Source organism: Sinohyriopsis cumingii, chromosome 4, assembly GCF_028554795.1.
Source record: "Sinohyriopsis cumingii isolate HCF-2022 chromosome 4, ASM2855479v2, whole genome shotgun sequence".
NCBI lineage: Eukaryota > Metazoa > Mollusca > Bivalvia > Unionida > Unionidae > Sinohyriopsis > Sinohyriopsis cumingii.
The window spans coordinates 70,438,108-70,457,895 of NC_142964.1; the positions used below are offsets into that span (position 1 = coordinate 70,438,108).

The window sequence follows — 19,788 nt, forward strand, 5'->3', positions numbered from 1 at the left end:
AAAAGTACTGTAAGATTTGAAGCACAGAATACTGCCAATAAGGAATATTCTGCTATACAGAACAATATACATATTGCCTTAAAGTATTTGAATTTCATCAATTGGAGAACATCAATACAATTTTTGTTATTGTTTTCAATGTGAGAAATGAAAGTGTACATTACCTTGAACTCTTCATAAATTTTGTTGATATCATGGCAGAAATCAGACAGCCCAGAATAGTTCAGCAGATGGGAATACTCCTTTGTTTCTGTCTAAAAATGAAGACAATTACAATAACTTTTATTTTAAAAAAAGACCCCCAAACCCCAAAACAACCAAAATAACATAAGCAATTATAAAAACTGAATAAACTCTCCCATCCACATCTTTAGTTAAATAAAAACTTTTGATATATTTATAACTGAAATAGTAGAGCAATGGTCAAATGAAACTTTTGTTTTTACAAGCTATTTTATATCTAACGTCAAAATGCTTACTTTACTACATAATTTGAAGAAATGAAAAATAGCTACCTTTTTTACTCAGAAGTCAAGTCCAACTGCCAACAACAGACACCCTGATCTCTGTCAAATAATTTGCCAGATCAATGTCTGTGTTGTATGTTCAAATAATTACTCCTAACAAGCTGCAGAGACCCATATATGTTGGCATATAAGCTGCAGAGATCCATATATCCTGGCATATAATGTGATAGCAGTTCTAGATCTGTGCAGTCTGCAGTTTGATTTGACTTATACGTGAGCGTATATTATTTGTTATGTAGTTATTATTCATTTTCTGTTTGGATTTTAAGACATTTTACCATGTGCTTGAAAGTCAGGTTTATCATTTGTATTTGACCATACAATGTGTTATGTACATGTAATTTATATTGTGTGCTTGACCTTTGTCCATAATTGAGGGTAGGAGTTTAGGCCTACCTGACTTATGTCATTTTGTAAAAATATGTTTAGCTGGATTTGGTATATTGGTATATCCACATATTCAAGACTATTGATACATCAGCATATTCATTCAAACACTCTATATTTTTGAAGATGTGATATAACTTCTGAGATTATTTGGGATTTAATTCACAATACTGTAAGTTCCTCTTACATTTTTACTTTGTAACATAAATAAATAAATATTTTGTTAAATTTTATGAAACTTGTTGGTTTTGCTTTGTAAGTTACTTAGTTTAAAACCATAGAGTCATAACAAATGCTATTTAAATACATTATTAATTTCAAACTTTCATTATATTCCAAAATGTAAAGAAAAACATTTGGCCTGCTACCAGGACAGCTTTTAAAGTATACATCCAGAATTTTATTCAGATCTCAGTTGTTATCAATAATTAGTATAACAAACAATGCAGAGCTTGATCTTCTGGTACATTATGCAGCAACAGATTTGAGTCTGTGCAGTTTGCAGTTGGACTCAACTTATAAGCAAGTATAAATGTATACATTATACAGCTGCCTGGCTAAGTCATGGTCAGTCACCTGTGCAAGTTCTAATATATAACATTCACAAATGAATACTCTTACAATTTTTGAGCAATGAAAACTTTAAATTTTCAGAATCATTTTAAAGTAAATATAGAAAGAGACTAAGGCAGACATTACTTTATTCTATGCAACTTACTCTCCCGGATTCATTTTGCTCAAGTGCTGGGTTCCAGTATCCACTGTTTGGTCTGGATTTAGGCAGAACCCCCAGGGCTACTGAGTCAATACTGCGAACAGATGAACGACTAAGCATATGAGGACGCATCTTTTTAACACCGTTACGTCGGTACACCAGAACCTATATAAGGGGGAAAATGCATGACCAAATGAGGTTAGTAGATAAAGTGAGATCTGTTAATATTTGGCCATGATGCTGAATATCAAGAAATATTCACAATATCCTTATCTGTCTAATATCAGAATTATTCACAATATCCTCATCTGTCTAATATCGGAATTATTCACAATATCTTCATCTGTCTAATATCGGAATTATTCACAATATCCTCATCTGTCTAATATCGGAATTATTCACAATATCTTCATCTGTCTAATATCAGAATTATTCAAAATATCCTCATCTGTCTAATATCAGAATTATTCACAATATCCTCCATCTGTCTAATATCGGAATTATTCACAATATCCTCATCTGTCTAATATCAGAATTATTCACAATATCCTCTATCTATCTAATATCGGAATTATTGGCAGTTTGTTTTTTTGGAGTAAAGGTCAAATAAGGTCAAATATTAGGAAGTAAGGTTAGTGATAAAATAGCATTAGAAGCATCTTACTAAACACATCCAGCTGTTCATCTGATTTATTAAATGTAAAATAGAAGTTCACCTGTGATTTTAAATAGTAACTGTTTAACTGATGAAGACAACACAACTGAATTTCAGATAAGAACAGTAGACTGTTTTTAGAAGGATGTTATTAGTGACATTCTTCATTTATCATTATCTCTACTCATATCAACCAGCATCTTTTACTGTCAGCTTACTTTTGAGACATCATTTGGATACAGAAGACAACAATTTTACATAATTCTAATTTTGAGGACTCAGTTTGCTTTCACCTGTTCTTTTAAAAAAGTAAAACAATACACACAGTTTGGAAAATTGCATGCTGTTCTTTGTTTTTGCTGGCTTAAACAGCATTTTTAATATATTACTGGATGGATATATTTATATGAAGAGAAAAAGAGATGTTCTCCATCAGACACTCATAGGATCAAGTATGGTTCTCTAGCAGACATTCACAAGTTCAATTATAATTCTCCATCAGACACTTACAAGTTCAATTGATGATTCTCTATCAGACACTCACAAGTTCAATTATAATTCTCCATCAGATGCTTACAAGTTCAATCATGATTCTCTATCAGAAAACTCACTAGTTCAATAATTATTCTCTAGCAGACACTTATAAGTTCAACTGATGATTCTCTAGCAGACATTTTTTAAATTCAATTTATAATTCTCTACCAGACTGATAAATTAAAATTATTTTTCTTCATTAAACACTCATAAGTTCATTTTATGAGCCTCAAGCAGACACTCATGAGTTCAGTTGATGATTCTCTATCAAAAGACTCATATGTTCAATTCACTAAAAGCTAGATTTTAAGAAACTTTCTCTTTATGGGATAGTTGATATTTTTGATTTAAATTTCACAATTATATGAACAACTATCTTAAGGTCAAACTGATCCTGTCCAATCAATCAATGTGATGCTCTTTTAATTTTTCAGTTACAAAATATCTTGCCTCTGTTGGTGATAACCATAGGATGTAAACCACCAGGACCATTCAAATACATAATTTATACTGTGTTTATTATAACAATTTCTTTACAATGTTAGAAGTAGCATCATAGTACATGTAATACCAACATGGAATAACTACAGTGGTAGAATACTTGCTTTACACCTGTGCTGTCCTGGTCAAATCATATGATATGCAGCAGCTCAGTACCTACCATGCTGAACTCATGACCAGAAGGGTGCAAATCCAAATCCTGGACGAGACACTTTACTCTGATTGCCTCAGCACAACATGACCTCCGTGTGAAAATAAGCTGCCAAACACCAAAGAACCAAATAAAACATTTAAACCTGGCCAGTTGTGGCCACCCATCCAAGATGAGTGTTTTGTTCTTTTCAGACTCACTGTATGTACCGGTATTTGCTTATAAGACAAGTCCAACTGCAAACTGCATAAACCCAGATCTGCCATTGCATAATGCACCTTCAGAACTGGGTCTATGCAGTTTGTAAGGAGTAATCAGTAGAACTAACAATGTAGACCCTGATCTGCAGGTGCATTATGCTTTGGCAGATCGGGATTTTTGTTGTTTGCAGTTTGAGTCAACTTATAGTCATGTAAACCTGGTATCTCCAGTTTCCTGCACCTTAATGGCAGACCACTTAAAACAACAAAATTGACCAATAAGTGACTGAGAATACAAATACCAATTAAGCTTTGCAAATGTTTCTTAAGATCATACTTACAGCTTGAAGAGCCACTAAGGCTACACAGCAGATGCCACCTACTGAGGCAATAACAACAACCATTGTGATGCCAGGCTGCATTTCATCTGGATATGTCTGTGATACTGACTGCTCACTGCTTTTCACATCTCCATCTTTATTTTCCAGCTGGATTAGTTTTACAGAAAGCAACTGAAAATAAATAAACAAGAATTAACAAAAGAAAGAAAGAAAAATTCCCAAAAATGGAAACCCCCCAGTTCTATTAAGAAAGAAAAAATCAGTTTCTTAAATATGGCTGATATTGCTGCCTGTGACCTTGATAACAGGCTTATTGCTGCCTATGACCTTGATAACAGGCTGGCTGATATTGCTGCCTGTGACCTTGATAACAGGCTTATAGATTCAATGAAACAAATTTGCAGTTTAAAAAAATGTAGACAAGAAGCTTAACGGAGGCTGAACGAAGAATTGATGTTGGTTTATATCTTGCCTTTTCCAGGAACTTTGTACTAAAGACATAAATGTACATCCTTAGTTGAGCGAAATTTATTCATTGTCTTACCCTGTACCTACCTTATCCCTAAAGTGAGCTGTATTGTCTCTGAATCCACTTTCTAGAAGTTTGCCATAATCTGTTGTGGAGGTGACATCCAATTTTCCTTCAGAGTCAACAAAGTAAAAGTATATTGTGGTCTCTGTCACTTGCTGTTGGGAATTGTTATCTTGCAGAAGACAAGTCTTATCTGCAATATTTGAAATGATCACAATCTGCTCATCATGAACAGTATGTCCATTTTCAGAAATCACTCTTTGGAGGTCCTCCTTGAAGAGAGTTTTCACTGCACAGAAATCAAACCAGGTCATCCTCAGGACAACTGTAATGAAGACTGGAGGTGAAGTTGTATTGGAAAGAAATGTTGTAACAGGTTGGTTGACATCATGTCTGACTGTTGTTGTGGCTCCAGTAGTCCTGATGTTATTTACACTTGAACTGAATCTAAAGGTAGTCATTTGATTATTAGCTTTTGTGGATGAAACTACTACTTTACCTTTGGTGGTCAATGTAGTAGAGGTGTTGGTTCTTTCAGTTTTGTTCAATTCAGATTTACTTGTGGTTAGTATGGAGATCAGAGGATCACTCTTTTTCTTGACAGTAGTTGTGATTTGTGTGGTAATGTTTCCTTTAGGGCTTGATGGACCTGCTGTAGAATGAGTCTGGTTTTCTTTAAGGATCAGGTCATGTGATCCATTTGGAAGATGATAAACCACAGATGCAGACAGAGTTGGAATGTAGCTTAGAACAAAAATAGATTGTCTGGATGAGGATGACGGTGTGCTGGGTGTACTGGAGAAAGTGGTGTTGGTGCTTAATTTGGTATTAAGTAAGAATGGTGTCAAGGACGTCTGTGTCTTGTGAGACACTACTGGTATTGATGTATGCAATATTTCTACATCAGGTGTCACATGAGGCATTGGCTGTACTGAAGATGTGACACTAAGTGGTCCAGAGAATGAAGAACCTAGAGGCATTGAAGACACATTAAATGATACAGTCCCTTGAGCATGTGAAGATACATTAAATGATACAGTCCCTTGAGCATGTGAAGATACATTAAATGATACAGTCCCTTGAGCATGTGCAAGTGTAGAGCTGACAGTGGATTGCACATATTCTTCAGAAGTTTTTTGCAAGCTGGAGGGCAAACTTACATGTACTAGACTAGGTTCAATCAATGGTACAGTGGAGGAAGTAACATCTTTACTATTGATGGAGGATTCTTTCCATGGGTAGGAATGACTTTGAAGCATCTGTATATGATCAGATGGTACTAGTGTAGATAGTTCCACTATTCTGCTACTCAGCAGAACATTTGATGATCTTGAACGTTCATCCATGGAGGAACTCTTCGTAGAAACATTTGTGGTGGTAGCATAGTATTTCCCTCCATGCTGTGATATTGATGAGCTAGAGATGTAGACTGTTTCAGGATTTTCTTTGTCCACTACTTTTCCTCCTTCTTGATCATTTTTACCTGGATCTTTGTCCTCTCCAGAGTTATCTCCCTGACCTTCTGAATTACCTACAACATCACCTGTTTGTCCATTTTCTTGAACAGGAGTTGGTGATATATTGGTCAGAATCAGATTTTCTGTTGCACCAGTTGTCAATTGATGCATTCTACCAATTGTAGTGGTTCCAGATAACTTTGCTGTTCTAGCAAGCTCTGGCTGAGTTACAGGTTCTTCGGTTACATCAGGGTTTAGAAGTGTTTGGACAGTTTTGTGCACATCACTGGGAGTGGGTAGAGTCCTTATAGTTAAAGAGGAAGCACCTGAAGGTGTGGGCATTGTCCTGTTTCCTTCACCAACTACTTCTTTTGGAGCTGGCAAAGTCCTGAGGGATCCATGGCCATTTTCTGTAGGCCTTTTACTGGTAGTTATTCTGTAAGTTTGAACAACTTCTTCTCTTGGTGTCGGCAAAGTCCTGACTGAATCTGGTTGAGCTGGAATGATTCTTGGGTTTGGTAAGGTTCTATCTGCAACAGTGAAATTAATCAAATTGGAAGGATTGGGTTCTGTCAAATATTGCCCATGTCTCTGTTGTTCTGCTATTTCAGCAACATTAGGTTCTGTTTGCTCAATGGGGATTTCAGTCTTCTTTGATGAAAGATACCCAATAGGCCTTTGTTGCTGTTCTGTAATTTCTTTTTGTGGCTTTGGTGTATTTTCTATTGGTGGTCTTTCTGTGATTCCTCTACCTGGGTGATCTGTAATATGTGGATGCTCTGTAATGTCCCCATGGGGAAGTTCAAGTCTAGAAGTTGATAGGCTTCTGACAGACTGAGACTCTTGGTTTGGAATTGTAGGTAAATCTAGTCTGGCATGGCCAAAACCAGAGGCCTCTCCATCAACATCAGCTGAAGAGTTCTGTCTGTCCTCTGTCTTCACAATAGTCCTATAATGGACATCCTGTTCCTCAAGACCCATAATAACCCTTCTTGTACTTGGTCCACCTTCAAGCTTTCCTGACTGTGGTCTTGAAGTGTGATTCTGTCTGTACTCAGTATCTGGCATGTCATATCTCTTGGAACCTTGATCAACTTCAGGTTCTTCTATCTCCTTACCTGACTGGTCTACATTCAAAGGAATCTCTTCACGTGGGTTCAATGGAAGATTTTGCATCTGTTGGTTTTGGTCCTGTACCCCAGGAAGGATCTCCCCAGATGTACCCGGATAGGTGTTTATCCCTTGTGTCCCAGTAAAACCCAAGCATACTGAAAGGAAGAAAATATGATATTATATATTTCACCCTGTAAACTGGCTTATTCCCAGACATTCAAAAATTATGAGTTTGTTACAGTTTTCAAAGAAATATGATTTTCTAATAGCTTCTATTCATGATTATATCTTGTTTAGTTTTACATAATAATTTCAAAATCAAAAGGTTTTAGTGTCCTTGTGCTTTAGTCTTCATCAATATAAAAGTACAGAAAACTATTCTTTTTCAAGTAAAATATGTTTCTTCACAAATACTTACCCAATCATAATACCTTAGGAGAACTACTACTACTACCTTGCTCAACATTTTTAGCTAAAAAAGAGCTAAAAGTTATCTGTCCACCTAGATGGCTTTTGGACAGAGTGAACTTCCCTTGATAAAGGGATTGGCAGCAAAACCCATGAATGTCTCAGTTACTACTGGAGTGTAAGGCATGCTCTCTATATGGAAGTAGCTGTGGGGAGACTGGGAAGATGTATGTGTATTATGATTGGGTAATTATTTGAGAAGAAACATATTTTACAAGAAAAAATTTGTCTCTTCTTGAAATACTTTACCGAATCATTTACCCAATCATATTATCTTAGGAGATCATTTCCTAGTAAATATGTTTCTTCACAAATACTTACCCAATCATAATACCTTAGGAGAACTACTACTGCTACCTTGCTCAACATCTTTAGCTAAAAAAGAGCTAAATGTTATCTGTCCACCTAGGTGGCATTTGGGCAGAGTGAACTCCCCTTGATTAAGGGATTGGCAGCAAAACCCATGAATGTCTCAGTTACTAAGGGAGTGTAAGGCATGCTCTCTATATGGAAGTAGCTGTGGGGAGACTGGGAAGATGTATGTGTATTATGATTGGGTAAGTATTCGAGAAGAAACATATTTTACGAGAACAAATTTGTCTCTTCTTTAAATACTTTACCAAATCATATTATCTTAGGAGAATATGTAAGAGGTGGAGACAGGTACATTCCCTTACCCCAGAGATGCCACCTCAAGTCCCCTATGGTATGTGAGACAGCATCTAGATAATGCAACTGGAGAAGACTCCATCTGTCAGGGAGTGGCTACAGAAAGGGAAAATGTTCCTCCTGTAAATCCAGCACAATTTATGAAAGGCAACCTGTTGTGATATGGCTATAGGTCCTACCAGATTGAGCTGAGCCCTTTGGGATGAAAGATCTCTGAGGTAAAACTGGAGAATGTGGACTCAGATCTCCATCCCATGGCATGGACAATATCAGTTAGAGAACAATTCCAGTCAAAGGCAATGCTTCTGGCAACTATTCCAACCTTGTGACTGAAACGCATAACAAATTCATTTGAGTTGGAGTTATTTCTTGATATGTAGAGTGAATAACCCACTTAATCCAGGATGAAAAGGATATATCATCCTGTCCCTGTTTGAGAGGTAAACATAGGCATGATCTCCCTTGACACAATGGCTCTGTCCATTTAAGATACCAATGAAAGAGGGAACTATCATGGGTGGAAATGACTATTCTTCTCAGAACTGCATGTAATTTGGGTCCCCTGTTTGGGCATGAATTTTGCTCATTCTGCCTGCCATCAGAAAGTGCTTCAAATGGTGTTTTGTTCAACCAGCTTAGTACCTATGATAGGTTCCACTTTGGACACAGAGCCAATGTTTTTGGCCATCGAAAAACAAGGTTTGAGAGGAGGTAGAATGTCTTTTGTTTTATCAGATATCCTCTCTTCCATGATGAGAAATGGTGTCAGTGATCCAGGAGTGATAACCTTTGATTGTGCTTGGTGCTAACTTTTTCACATCAAAGAGCCATATGTGTAAGTTAGTTATTTCAGGTATAGATACTGGTAGTGATATAATGTGTTCTTATGTACACCACTGTGTAAAAACTTTTCATTTGACTTCATGCGCTTTCAGAGTGGAGCACCATTTTGCTTGAGTGGTTGTGAGAACTGTTTATTTCTGGGTCATGTTTAATATGATCCAGACATGCTGGTTCAGTAGGTCTGTTTTATGGCAAAATAACTGCTGTCATGGTTGTTTGAGTAGATGTCTGAAATTCTCTATTTTCCATGGAATTTCCATTGTGAGATTGATGAGAATGTCAGTCCTTGACTTCTCCCATTGGAGTGGAGCAATGAGGATGAGATGACACTCTGAGTCTCTTGCTTTTTGTATCATCTTTACAACCAGAGATTTGAAAGGTAGGCATATGTGTCCAGGCAATTTCTATTTATGGAAAGCACATCAACTGCCCAGGCTCTGGGATCTGGGACTATGAGACAAAGGTTAGGAGCTTCAAATTCCACCTTATCGCAAATAGGTCCACCAATGGTCAGTCCTATCAGGTGCATATCTGCCATTCCATCTGTATTAGTTGACTGTTCCAGAACAAGGAATCTGCAATTACTTTAAGACGTCCAGGCATATGACAAACTTGGACATGGATTTGTTGTTGACAACCCTACTATAAAGTCTCACACCGATATGCAAATGACTGGAGACTTGGTTCCACTTTGCCATTTGAGAAAAGTCACCACCATAGAGTTGTCAGAAGAATGAGGACTCTCTTTCCAGTGAGAAATCCCTGTGACTAGTGAAAGGCTTTCAAAATGGCTTTCATCTCAAGAATACTGATATATAGATGCCAGTTCTGGCGAGACCACATTCCTCTGGCTTCCTGAAAAGACGGTAGTAGGTGTGCACCCCAGCCTTCTGTACCTGCATCCACACTGACAGTTGTACTTGCAGAGGTATACCCACTGTGAGCCAGGTTATGTTGCTCCAATTCTGCAGATGGTACATCATATTAGTGCAAATGGGGAGAAGTTGGTCCAATGGGCAAACTTTTGTCCTCCATTGGGATAAATAAATCATTTGTAATGGGTGCATATAAAGGCAGCCCAGGATGATGAGGTCTGCTGCCATGTTGAGCAAGTTCCAAGAAGGTGAAGGAATTCCTATCAAAGAGAGATTTCCTTGAGAGTAACAAAGCCACTGTGGTCCTGATTTTCAATGCCCATTCCTGAGGAAGATGCAGTCTGTTTACCTACGTGTTGAATTCAACACCTAGAGGAAGAAATTGTGGAGATGGTGCTATGTCAGATTTGTCCTTGTTGAGAAGGAAATCCTGATTTGTAAGCAGTGTAACAAGGGTTATCATATCATGTTCTAATATATAACTCACCTGTTGCTTATGCAGGATGTCATCCTGGCAACTTGATGACATTGCCTTGGGAGATTGTCAAGACATGAGCTATAACATGGTTCATCAGACAAGTGAAGTCCAGGGACTGATGTTGAGTCCAAATGGAAGCACTCAGAACTGATAAACAATGTCATTGTAGGTGAACTGCAAGAACTTCCTGGAAGCCTTGTGAGTAGAGACATGAAGATATGCATCTTTTAAGGCCATGCTGATTGCAAAAGTCTCCCTTCTGAATGGCAATCCAAATGCACCATCATGTTTCCACACTGAGAACCAAGTAGCATGAATGAATTGATTTAGGGTACTTAATTTGATGATAGGGCACAGACAGCCATTTGCCTTTGGGACCCAGAAAAGTCTGGAATAAAATCCTGGGTAATTTCAAATGATTTCTACCACATTTTTCTGAAGAAGGTCAATTATTTCTTGCTGCAAGGTGGTGGCTTTGAATGGGTCTGTAGGAATGTTAGTAGATGATGAGACTTTTCACAGAGGAGGAGGCGTTTTGAAAATGAAGCGGAGTCCCTCAGGAACCACTTGCAGGGTCCAGTGAATGTCATGGTAAATCTTGTCTCCTGCTGGGATCAGTAGGAAGGGTAGTATTGAGGCAGTGTCATTTTTTGACAGATGGAGGTGGTTGTGAAGTAAGCAATTGCTACTTCTCTGTCTTTTGTCCACTTTGGTTCATGATAACCATGGTTTTTCGATGTGAGAAACTACGACAAGGCAACTTGTCAGAAGTTTGTGTTTGAGTTATGTCCCTTAGTTCCTTTTGTTGGTTTCCAAAAACTACCCTGTATCAGTGTTGTGGTTGAGGGGTATTTGTGTACTTCATTGATCTGTCCATTATAAAGTAGATTATGATGATCACTTAAGGAAGGTGAAAATGGAGAGCAGCGCATCTCATTCTGCCAATAGTAAATTGTAGCTGGTGTGATGACATTGGCTAAAGTATGTTGAGCAGCTCCGTTCAAGACCTGGGCCATTTTGGACACTGCCTCCCATGCATGTACCATGAAATTTGGAGTAAGAGATGATGAGCTCTGTTCTGCCTGCTACTGCATTGCATACCAAATGTTGACTATCACTGAAAGATGTTCAATCTATACAAATGTAGTATGGTTTTGACATCCCCAAAGCCTTGATATCATGGTCAACTGCTAAGGTGTCCAAATGAAAAGCTGCTGTATGGTAATAGTAGACCCACAGAGGAAAACTTGATGGAAGGTATTGTTGTGTGTAAAAGAGACATGATGTTTGGGTCATGCAATTGATGATATCAACAGTTCAAAATTCAAAATTTGCCAGACTGTGGAGGTAATTTGAATTTGGATTCTTTCTCTTTGTGGCAAGATCAACAGATGCTGTAGCTCTGATCCATGTGGTTGATAAGGTAGGATAACGAAGGCAGAACTCCAGAGACAAAAAGCAGAAAACTTCTTCAATGGAAGCTCTGAAAGCTAAGTCTTCCCATGACATAGTAAAATCGAGATGGGAAGAAAGAGCCTGAGAGTCAGCATCATCATCTTGCTTGCATGAGGTGAGGCTAATGTCTCTTGAGTTGCCTGAGAAAGAGTTGGTGAAGAGTTTCGAGGTCTGCCGCTAACAAAACTTTTGGAGCACCCTGAAGAAGAAACAGTGATTTCCAATTGGTCACCAATTAGAGAGTCCCTTTTACTGACCAAAGGTTGAAAGAATTAAGAGGTGGCATTTGTCAGAAGCTAAGGTACTAAACTTGGTATTGTAAACAGAGAGTGCAGTGAGGCCATATGTGGGTTAGACTGGTCTCCATAATTGCCTGTATACACTGGGTTTGACAGATTGGATGACACTGATTTCTGGGAACTTCTTGTGTTGAGGTCCCTGAAGATCCACTGTAATAGGCCTAGGCTGGTCAAAATGGAAACAGGCTGAGTTTATAGGGAGGATGTTGTCCAAGTCATAATATTGGGATGGGTTACGGGATTTTTGATCTTGATGTACATGACTGGTTCATGTATTGGTGGAGTGAGAGGATACTTTGTTATGCTGGTTATCATCAACAGCTATATAGTGGAACCCGGAGACAAGGTCTAAAGGTATCGCCAGCAATGAGGAGTCCTGTGGTGGTGACATAGGTGCTGGGACTGCCTCTGATTGTGTAGATTTCCAGCATTTTGTACTAGAGAACCCTGTGTTGAATTACCTCCCTTATCTGCCAAAAATTCCCACACTGAAGGCATGTCAGCATGTAATCTTGTGGTGTCTTCATCCTTAGTCATGCATTTCTGTTCTTTGCCTTGCGCCTGTCTCTTATTATTGAACACAAAGTCAGTGCAGAGTTAGGCCTTATAGCATTACCTGGAAATAGCAGATGAATTTAATAAAGCTATGAAGTGTCCAGGTAAAAACCAAAATAATTCACCATACTAATGGTGAGAGGTTCAAGGAAGACCTGTACACTTAATATATTGGCAAACTCACCTGTACAGCCAGTCCTAGTGGAATTATACATAAACTGTATTAAGAGTTTTCTATAGGTCTCAGAGACTTGTAAGTAAACATAATAAAAGTACAATCTAAACTTATTTGTGAAGTTACATAGGCTACCAGTGCAAATAACCAAAGTACAATTAAATGTATAAAGATGATGAAGTGTGGTAAAATTGTAATGGCAGAACTTTGTCAACACAGAAATAAAGAAAAGTTGGAAATATAAATGGAGTATACTTTCCTTGTGAAGTGATAACTCCTCCAACTTGTATCAGAGTTGAGTCTGGCTTTTGCAAGGTCTCTCATGGTAAAAGCATGCTTCTTGGCATAAGTGGAAGTAGTAACTGAGACAATCATTGATTTTGCTATCAACCCCTGTATCAAGCAGAGATAACTCTGCCTGACCGCTACCTAGGTGGGCAGATAACGTTTTGCTCTTTTTTTATAGCTAAAAATGTTTTCTGGGAGGGCTGGATTTGCAAGGTAGTAATAATTCTTCTAGGTATTATTTATGATTGGGTAATGTATTTAAAGAAGAAACAGGAGACTTTTTTTGAAAAAAGAATGAAAAGAATTGAGAGGAAAACATATGCAGATTTTTCTTTGTATTTAATGATATTTAATGTGTTACAATTCATGTTGTACTTTCTGAGAGAGAGAGAGAGAGAGAGAGAGAGAGAGAGAAAGAGAACAATACCTGACAATACAAATAGAAACCACATTATAGTATGTTCCATTATATGAGTAGATGTATGGAATGAATGTCTAAATTAAGACCAAGGGAAATCCCCAACACTTGAATCATTGCTGCACAGTCTCAATTTTCCACCTTTACTCTCTACAAGAGGCATCTAGTCTTGTAGAATTTTCTGAAAAAGATTTATTTTAAAAATCATTAATACAATACTTTTCAATTTGATATGTGAATTTAAACCTAAACTTGCCTCTTATTTTCTTTCTTCTCAAATTATAGATTTTGTTCTGCTACGGAAGTGTGAATCTGTTTGACTAAATTTATATTTTACTGGTCACTGACACACTCTCATATCATCATAAGTGCCTTTCTTCATAATCTATCACCAAGAGGAAACTCTGTGATTATCAATAGATACAGAGAAAAACACTAAATAAAGAGAAAGTAAAGTGGAAATGTCTGCAGATTCTCACATGGTAGAAAAATTATTCCTCCCTCAAATTTCCTAAATCTAGTGTACTGACCCTGTTTACGCATCATGCAATGGATTTTAGATGCAAAAGATGGCTGCCTGTAACTCTAGAAGGAGAAAACTGTTAATTGATCATGTCATGCCTTGAGTGGGGAAGTATGTGAGTGTGTGTGCAAGAGAGAGAAATTTTATTAAGTTATGATAAATCACTACAATTAAACTCTTGCCAAAAAGAATTTTATGAATTAAGAATTAAAAAAAAAAAAAGTAACATGACATTCAATATAAGCTAAGAACTGAAAAACTGATGTATCTTTACTTTTATTCAGAATGTGCGAAATGTTTATAGCAAGATGGGAACTTTCCAAAATAGGGTACCTGCAAACAATGAATAGTACCTACCAATACTGGTCAAACTTAAATATAAGATTGATAAATAAATATCTCAAACTTTACCCCACAAATGTCAAAAGCAGAGGTGAGGATGTATGATTTAGGAATCACCTTCTAACAATGCATACTGTGTTTTCAATACTTCTGTACATATGTAGCAAATTTTTATGGTTGGGACAATTGCTTTTATAATACACAGAAATCATGATTATACACCTGATAATTATAAGTATAAATTGTGAGTCAGTTTTTAAAAAAATCCAAGACACTTCAATTCTTGAATATTTAACTCTGACATTCCACATCAGTGACAATTTGAAGTTCAAAAGAGCTCAGAGGTCTTGTGGTTGTCCTCCAAGACAAATAACCACAATTTTGATTTTCACAAGACACCCTATTCCCAAAAATCATTTATTTGAGATATAAAATGTTCATTTGGCCAAACATTGCTTTAAAAAAATTAGAAATGAACTACATCTTTAAATCTCATAAGATAGCATTGTTAATGTGCCAAATGTTAATGATGACTGACTAGGTGCTGATGAAAGTCTATATTACCAAGACAGCAGCATACATGTGTATTTGGGTGCATTCTGATATGCAGGTCAGGACACTGGGTGTAGGAATTGATCACAGATAACAGCTTAGCTATAAACATTTCAACCCTGTATAAGAGATAAAGTTTTAAAAAAAATTGGAATCACAAAGCTGTAGATTGCAAATTCAGAAACCATACTTAAAATACTGATTGAGAAAATGTTGTTAATTACAAAATCATTTTTCCATGTAGTTGTTAAATAATGAAAAAGATTTAAATGCTGAGGTAATAGTTAAAAATGTTCAGTTCAAGATGTTTCATTATTATGGTGCTCAATCAAACAAAAGAAAAGAAGAGAACTTTTATTCTTTTGTGGAATACGTTTTCAATTTATCATTACAGCAGACTCCCAAACTGAAGCAAATTCACTGATATTTTCTAAATGGTAATTGTTAGACAATTATGCTTTTGCAGGTGCTTTCAAGGAAACTGCTGCTGACTGAGTAATTATTATGATAGTAAAATTAATTTTAGGTCACAGGCAACTAATTATTTTATGAGCAAAAGAACCAGCTGGTGTATGGTAGTATATGAAAAACTTTATTTAAAAGAATGAAGCTTGATAATTGGCTGAAAACAATTACAATAAAAAATCAACCCAGTTTTCCCACAAGAAACTGGTACATCTGCATTAAGTTGTGTGTAATAGCAATGTGGAATCTAAAACCATTTTCATTTTATCTCTGTCACTGCACAGATACTATCAAATATAAATGGAGAGATCTCACTGGATAAGATTTTTTTAAGTGGGTACCTACAGCAGAATTATTCTAAACAAAACGAGTTAAACAGCAAATAGTTTTCATCCTTTACCAATTTCCTTTTGAAAAGATCAACATATGATGTAAGTGTGAATTTGTCAGTCTTACCACAAAACTATAGTAATTGGACCAAATATTAGCATTGTAACTTACTGGCATTGAATTAATATGTCAGTGCCCTACAATATGTCCACACTCTGTACTAATCTGGTTCATAAAATATTACTAACAGTGAACTTTACTGCATAAAAATAGCAGGGGTCCTGCATGGCTGAGTGGTCTAAGGTGCTTGCCTTTACAGAATACTGACATCTCACCTCTGTCCACATGGGCTTTGAGTCTCAGGTTCAGCCAATGTGGGCATGCAAGAAAGCTTGCCAGTAGCTTCTCTTGGGTCTGTGGTTTTTCCTGAGTTCTTCCTCCATCAGATATACTGGCCACCACTATCATGTGCTGAAAATGGCATTAAATGTACAAAAACAGCGATGTCAAAAATAGATTGGTATTACAATAAGACCTTACCCTTCACAGTACAGTACTTTCTCACAATAATGCTGTCCATGACAGCCACAGAGTATACTGCCTTATAGTGAGTCTGACTTACCATGAAGTACATGATTTAGTGCTTGCTCATTATTCAATCATTCAATCCTCTTCATGCCTAAGGCTTCCATATGAGACTGCCATTACTGCTAGCCTGCACCTTGTTTATTGATGGTTTCCCATGTTAGACTTCATGCCTTCATCTCCTCAACTGTCCTTGGCCATGTCTCTATGGGTTGACCCCATTTATGCTTTCCATCATGTGTCCAAAGTAGGGCTGCGTGGTGCTGCGTCTGTTGGCATTCAAAAGATGCCCAACCTGACTCCATCTCCTCCTCATCTCTGTTTGGACAAAAGGTTTTGCATTTGTCCTACAATGCATCTCACTGTTTGTACATTTTCTTGGCTAGAAAATTTGAAGGATCCTCCAGACACTTGCTTTGGAAGGTCTCTAGTTTGTGAACTATTTTTGTCATAAGCTTTCAGCACTCTGACCCATATAATATCACACCAAGGACAGTGCTGTTGAAGATCCTTATCTTTGATTTTGTTCCCAATTGCTTTGATTTCCAGATGTTCTTCAGTATGGCAAGGAGAAGTTGGACTTACTCATTCTTGAATTGACCTCTCTCAGTGTCTCCATCTTTTGCCATGTTGCTTCCCAGGTAGTTGAACTCATCCACAATTATCTATGTGATTGCTATTGATGTATATATATATGGTTATTATTTGTTTTCTTATTAATTTTTATCAATTTTGTCTTGCTGATGTTCACTTTAAGCAGTAGGGCTATCTAAGTCAGTCTAGCTGTCTTTTCTTTCTGATAACTTGAAAGCAAGCTGACGTCATCAGCATAATCTAAACATGATGTAAAAGTCTATCAATTCCTCTTCTGTTGTCTGCTATGGTTTCTTTCATAAGCCAATCTATGGCAACAATAAAAAAAATGATGACAGGCTGCAGCCTTGCTTGATATCTATAGTGATACTGAAATGATAGTTAAGGTGTTTGTTTCAGAAAATCTTGCACTTGAAGCTGCTGTAAAGTAACCTTATGATATTCACCAATGTTTGGGAGATTCCATATGAATGGAGGATTTTCCAGAGGGATTCATGTTGATCGCTGTCGAAAACCTTTAAAAGTCTGTGCACTTTATGTAAATCATGATGTTCATTCAGTAGACTGTTAAAAAATCTAACTGAGCGTGACTGAGTGTGAAGATGTGTTTAATGCAGCTTTACCCTTGTCTGGAACCCACCTGTTTCATCCTTCCTCTTTGTCTATAGCAGCTGCAGTTATTTTGAGGAGGATTCTGCTGAAGACCTTGCTGGTGAGGGACAGCAATGTAATCCCTCACCAGTTATTGTAGTTCCCAGGGTCACCTTTCTTAGAAAACTTGATAATCATTCCAGTTTTCCATTCATCTGGGGTGTCTTTTGTGTTTCATATCTACTGGAAAGTCTAAAGAGGATCTTGGGTCTTCTTCTTCCTCTCCTTTCAGCATCTTTGAGCAGATTCCACTTAGTACTTTTCTGTTCATGAATACCTTTATGTCTTTTCTAACTTCAGTGATGCAATCTAAGTCAACATTTAGATCCTCAGCTGCTTCCTGACTATATGCTGTGTTAGATGGCTCTGGTCTGTTAAGCTGCTTGCTGACTATATGCTGTGTTAGCTGGCTCTGGTCTGTTAAGTTACTTCCTGACTATGTGCTGTGTTAGCTGGCTCTGGTCTGTTAAGCTGCTTCCTGACTATATGCTGTGTTAGCTGGCTCTGGTCTGTTAAGCTGCTTCCTGACTATGTGCTGTGTTAGCTGGCTCTGGTCTGTTAAGCTGCTTCCTGAATATATGCTGTGTTAGCTGGCTCTGGTCTGTTAAGCTGCTTCCTGACTATATGCTGTGTTAGCTGGCTCTGGTCTGTTAAGCTGCTTCATCTTGAGATCTTCTATCTATCATCAGATATGAGTCTATAATATGTGTCTTTCTGGTTTGGTCCATTTTAGCCCCTTAGGTGTCTCGTGATTTTGTACAGGGTCTTCATGTCCTTCTTACCCACTGCTTCCTTTGAATTTCCTGCAAGCCCTTCAATGAATTGTCTCTTATTGATTCTTGATGTTTTTGACTTCCTTGTCCTTTTCTGCATATTCTTTGGTGCCTCCTGTGGCTAAAGTTCTTTTACTTGTATCAGTCCTTCTAGCAACTGTAACACCGAGGAGGCAATGATTATATTGATGCATCTTATGAACAACTTGTGCAGTCTTTTTGACTGATATAAATTGATCAAGTTTTAGCAATTGACTTTGATAACAGTGTTTGACAAAAGAAATTTGCAGTTGGGGTGAAGACTTTCTTTCAGTATTGGTCCTCACCTGTCATTAGTCCAATATCTTTTCTTTCTTTACTCCTTCCACAAGTATAAAAACTCATGATTTTAATATCTGCTTTGAATGTCAAATGGAAATATAAAATACCAAAAAACTGTCTACACATGAGAGAGAGAGAGAGAGAGAGAGAGAGAGAGATAGCATCAATGTCCATCTGTATTCAAGACTGTCAAAGACATGCAAATATATACTGTGAAACCCATAAAAACTGAACCCTTAGCAATCTGAAATCCTCATAACACTGAACTTTTTTTGGTACTGAATTTTTCATTCTTTAATATCATATTTTTCCCAGTAAACCAAACCCCTCTACTTTAAAACAGAAACAAATTTTTGGTCTCGGATTTCAATTTTACACTAAAATAAACCCATAAAACCAAAATTCACTTTAAACTTGTATTTAGTTGCCAAATATCATAAAATGCTGATGTTTCTGGTCTTAAACTAGCCTGTGGTCAAGTGTTAAGTAAAACATACCTGACAATGCTAGGCCGGATCATTAAAAAATGATACATTGATCTTTCAAAAGGATTTTAACTAAATTAAGCTTGCTACATATTAACAGCAGCAAATTCCCACACATCAGTAAGTCCTTTCATCATGTGCATTCCATAGTCCTTACAAGTATCAATGGAAATCAAACATAACAATACTTTATCAAGAACTTCTTTCCCATCAGATGTAAGACAATGATTTTATCAAAGCTTACGTAGGCTTTATTTTAATTAATCTACTTACACTCATGGTCACACCATTCCAGTGGCCTAAGCGGTTAGAGTGTCTGCCTCAGATGTGGGAGGTTGTGGGTTCAAACCATGGTTGAGCCATACCAAAGACTTATACAACTGGTACTAGCTGTTGCCTTGCTTGGTGCTCTGCATTAAGAAGTTAATGCAAGGACTGGTCAGCATGGTGTTAGGATAATGCGACTCACGGTGCGGGACATGATGCTCTATGTCTGTGGCATGAAGCCACTTTGCCAAACAACCTTAAACT

At 37.2% G+C, this 19,788-nt stretch overlaps 1 protein-coding gene across 3 annotated transcripts in view; it reads right to left on the reverse strand.

The window, feature by feature from the left end:
• The window catches only part of LOC149801419 (uncharacterized), a 75,860-nt gene that overhangs the window by 39,157 nt on the left and 16,915 nt on the right, over positions 1-19,788 (reverse strand). For 2 of the 3 annotated variants that reach the window (XM_089955519.1, XM_089955518.1), the window contains exons 2-6: positions 13,646-13,817; positions 4,567-7,268; positions 4,012-4,182; positions 1,633-1,794; positions 165-254 (exon numbers count right to left, since the gene is read on the reverse strand). In XM_089955519.1, the coding sequence (XP_089811645.1) occupies positions 165-254; positions 1,633-1,794; positions 4,012-4,182; positions 4,567-7,268; positions 13,646-13,685 (3,165 nt within the window). In that variant the 5' untranslated portion in view covers positions 13,686-13,817. Of the gene's footprint in view, positions 1-164; positions 255-1,632; positions 1,795-4,011; positions 4,183-4,566; positions 7,269-13,645; positions 13,818-19,530; positions 19,668-19,788 lie in introns of those variants that run through there. The other variant, XM_089955520.1, reaches the window with a different exon arrangement.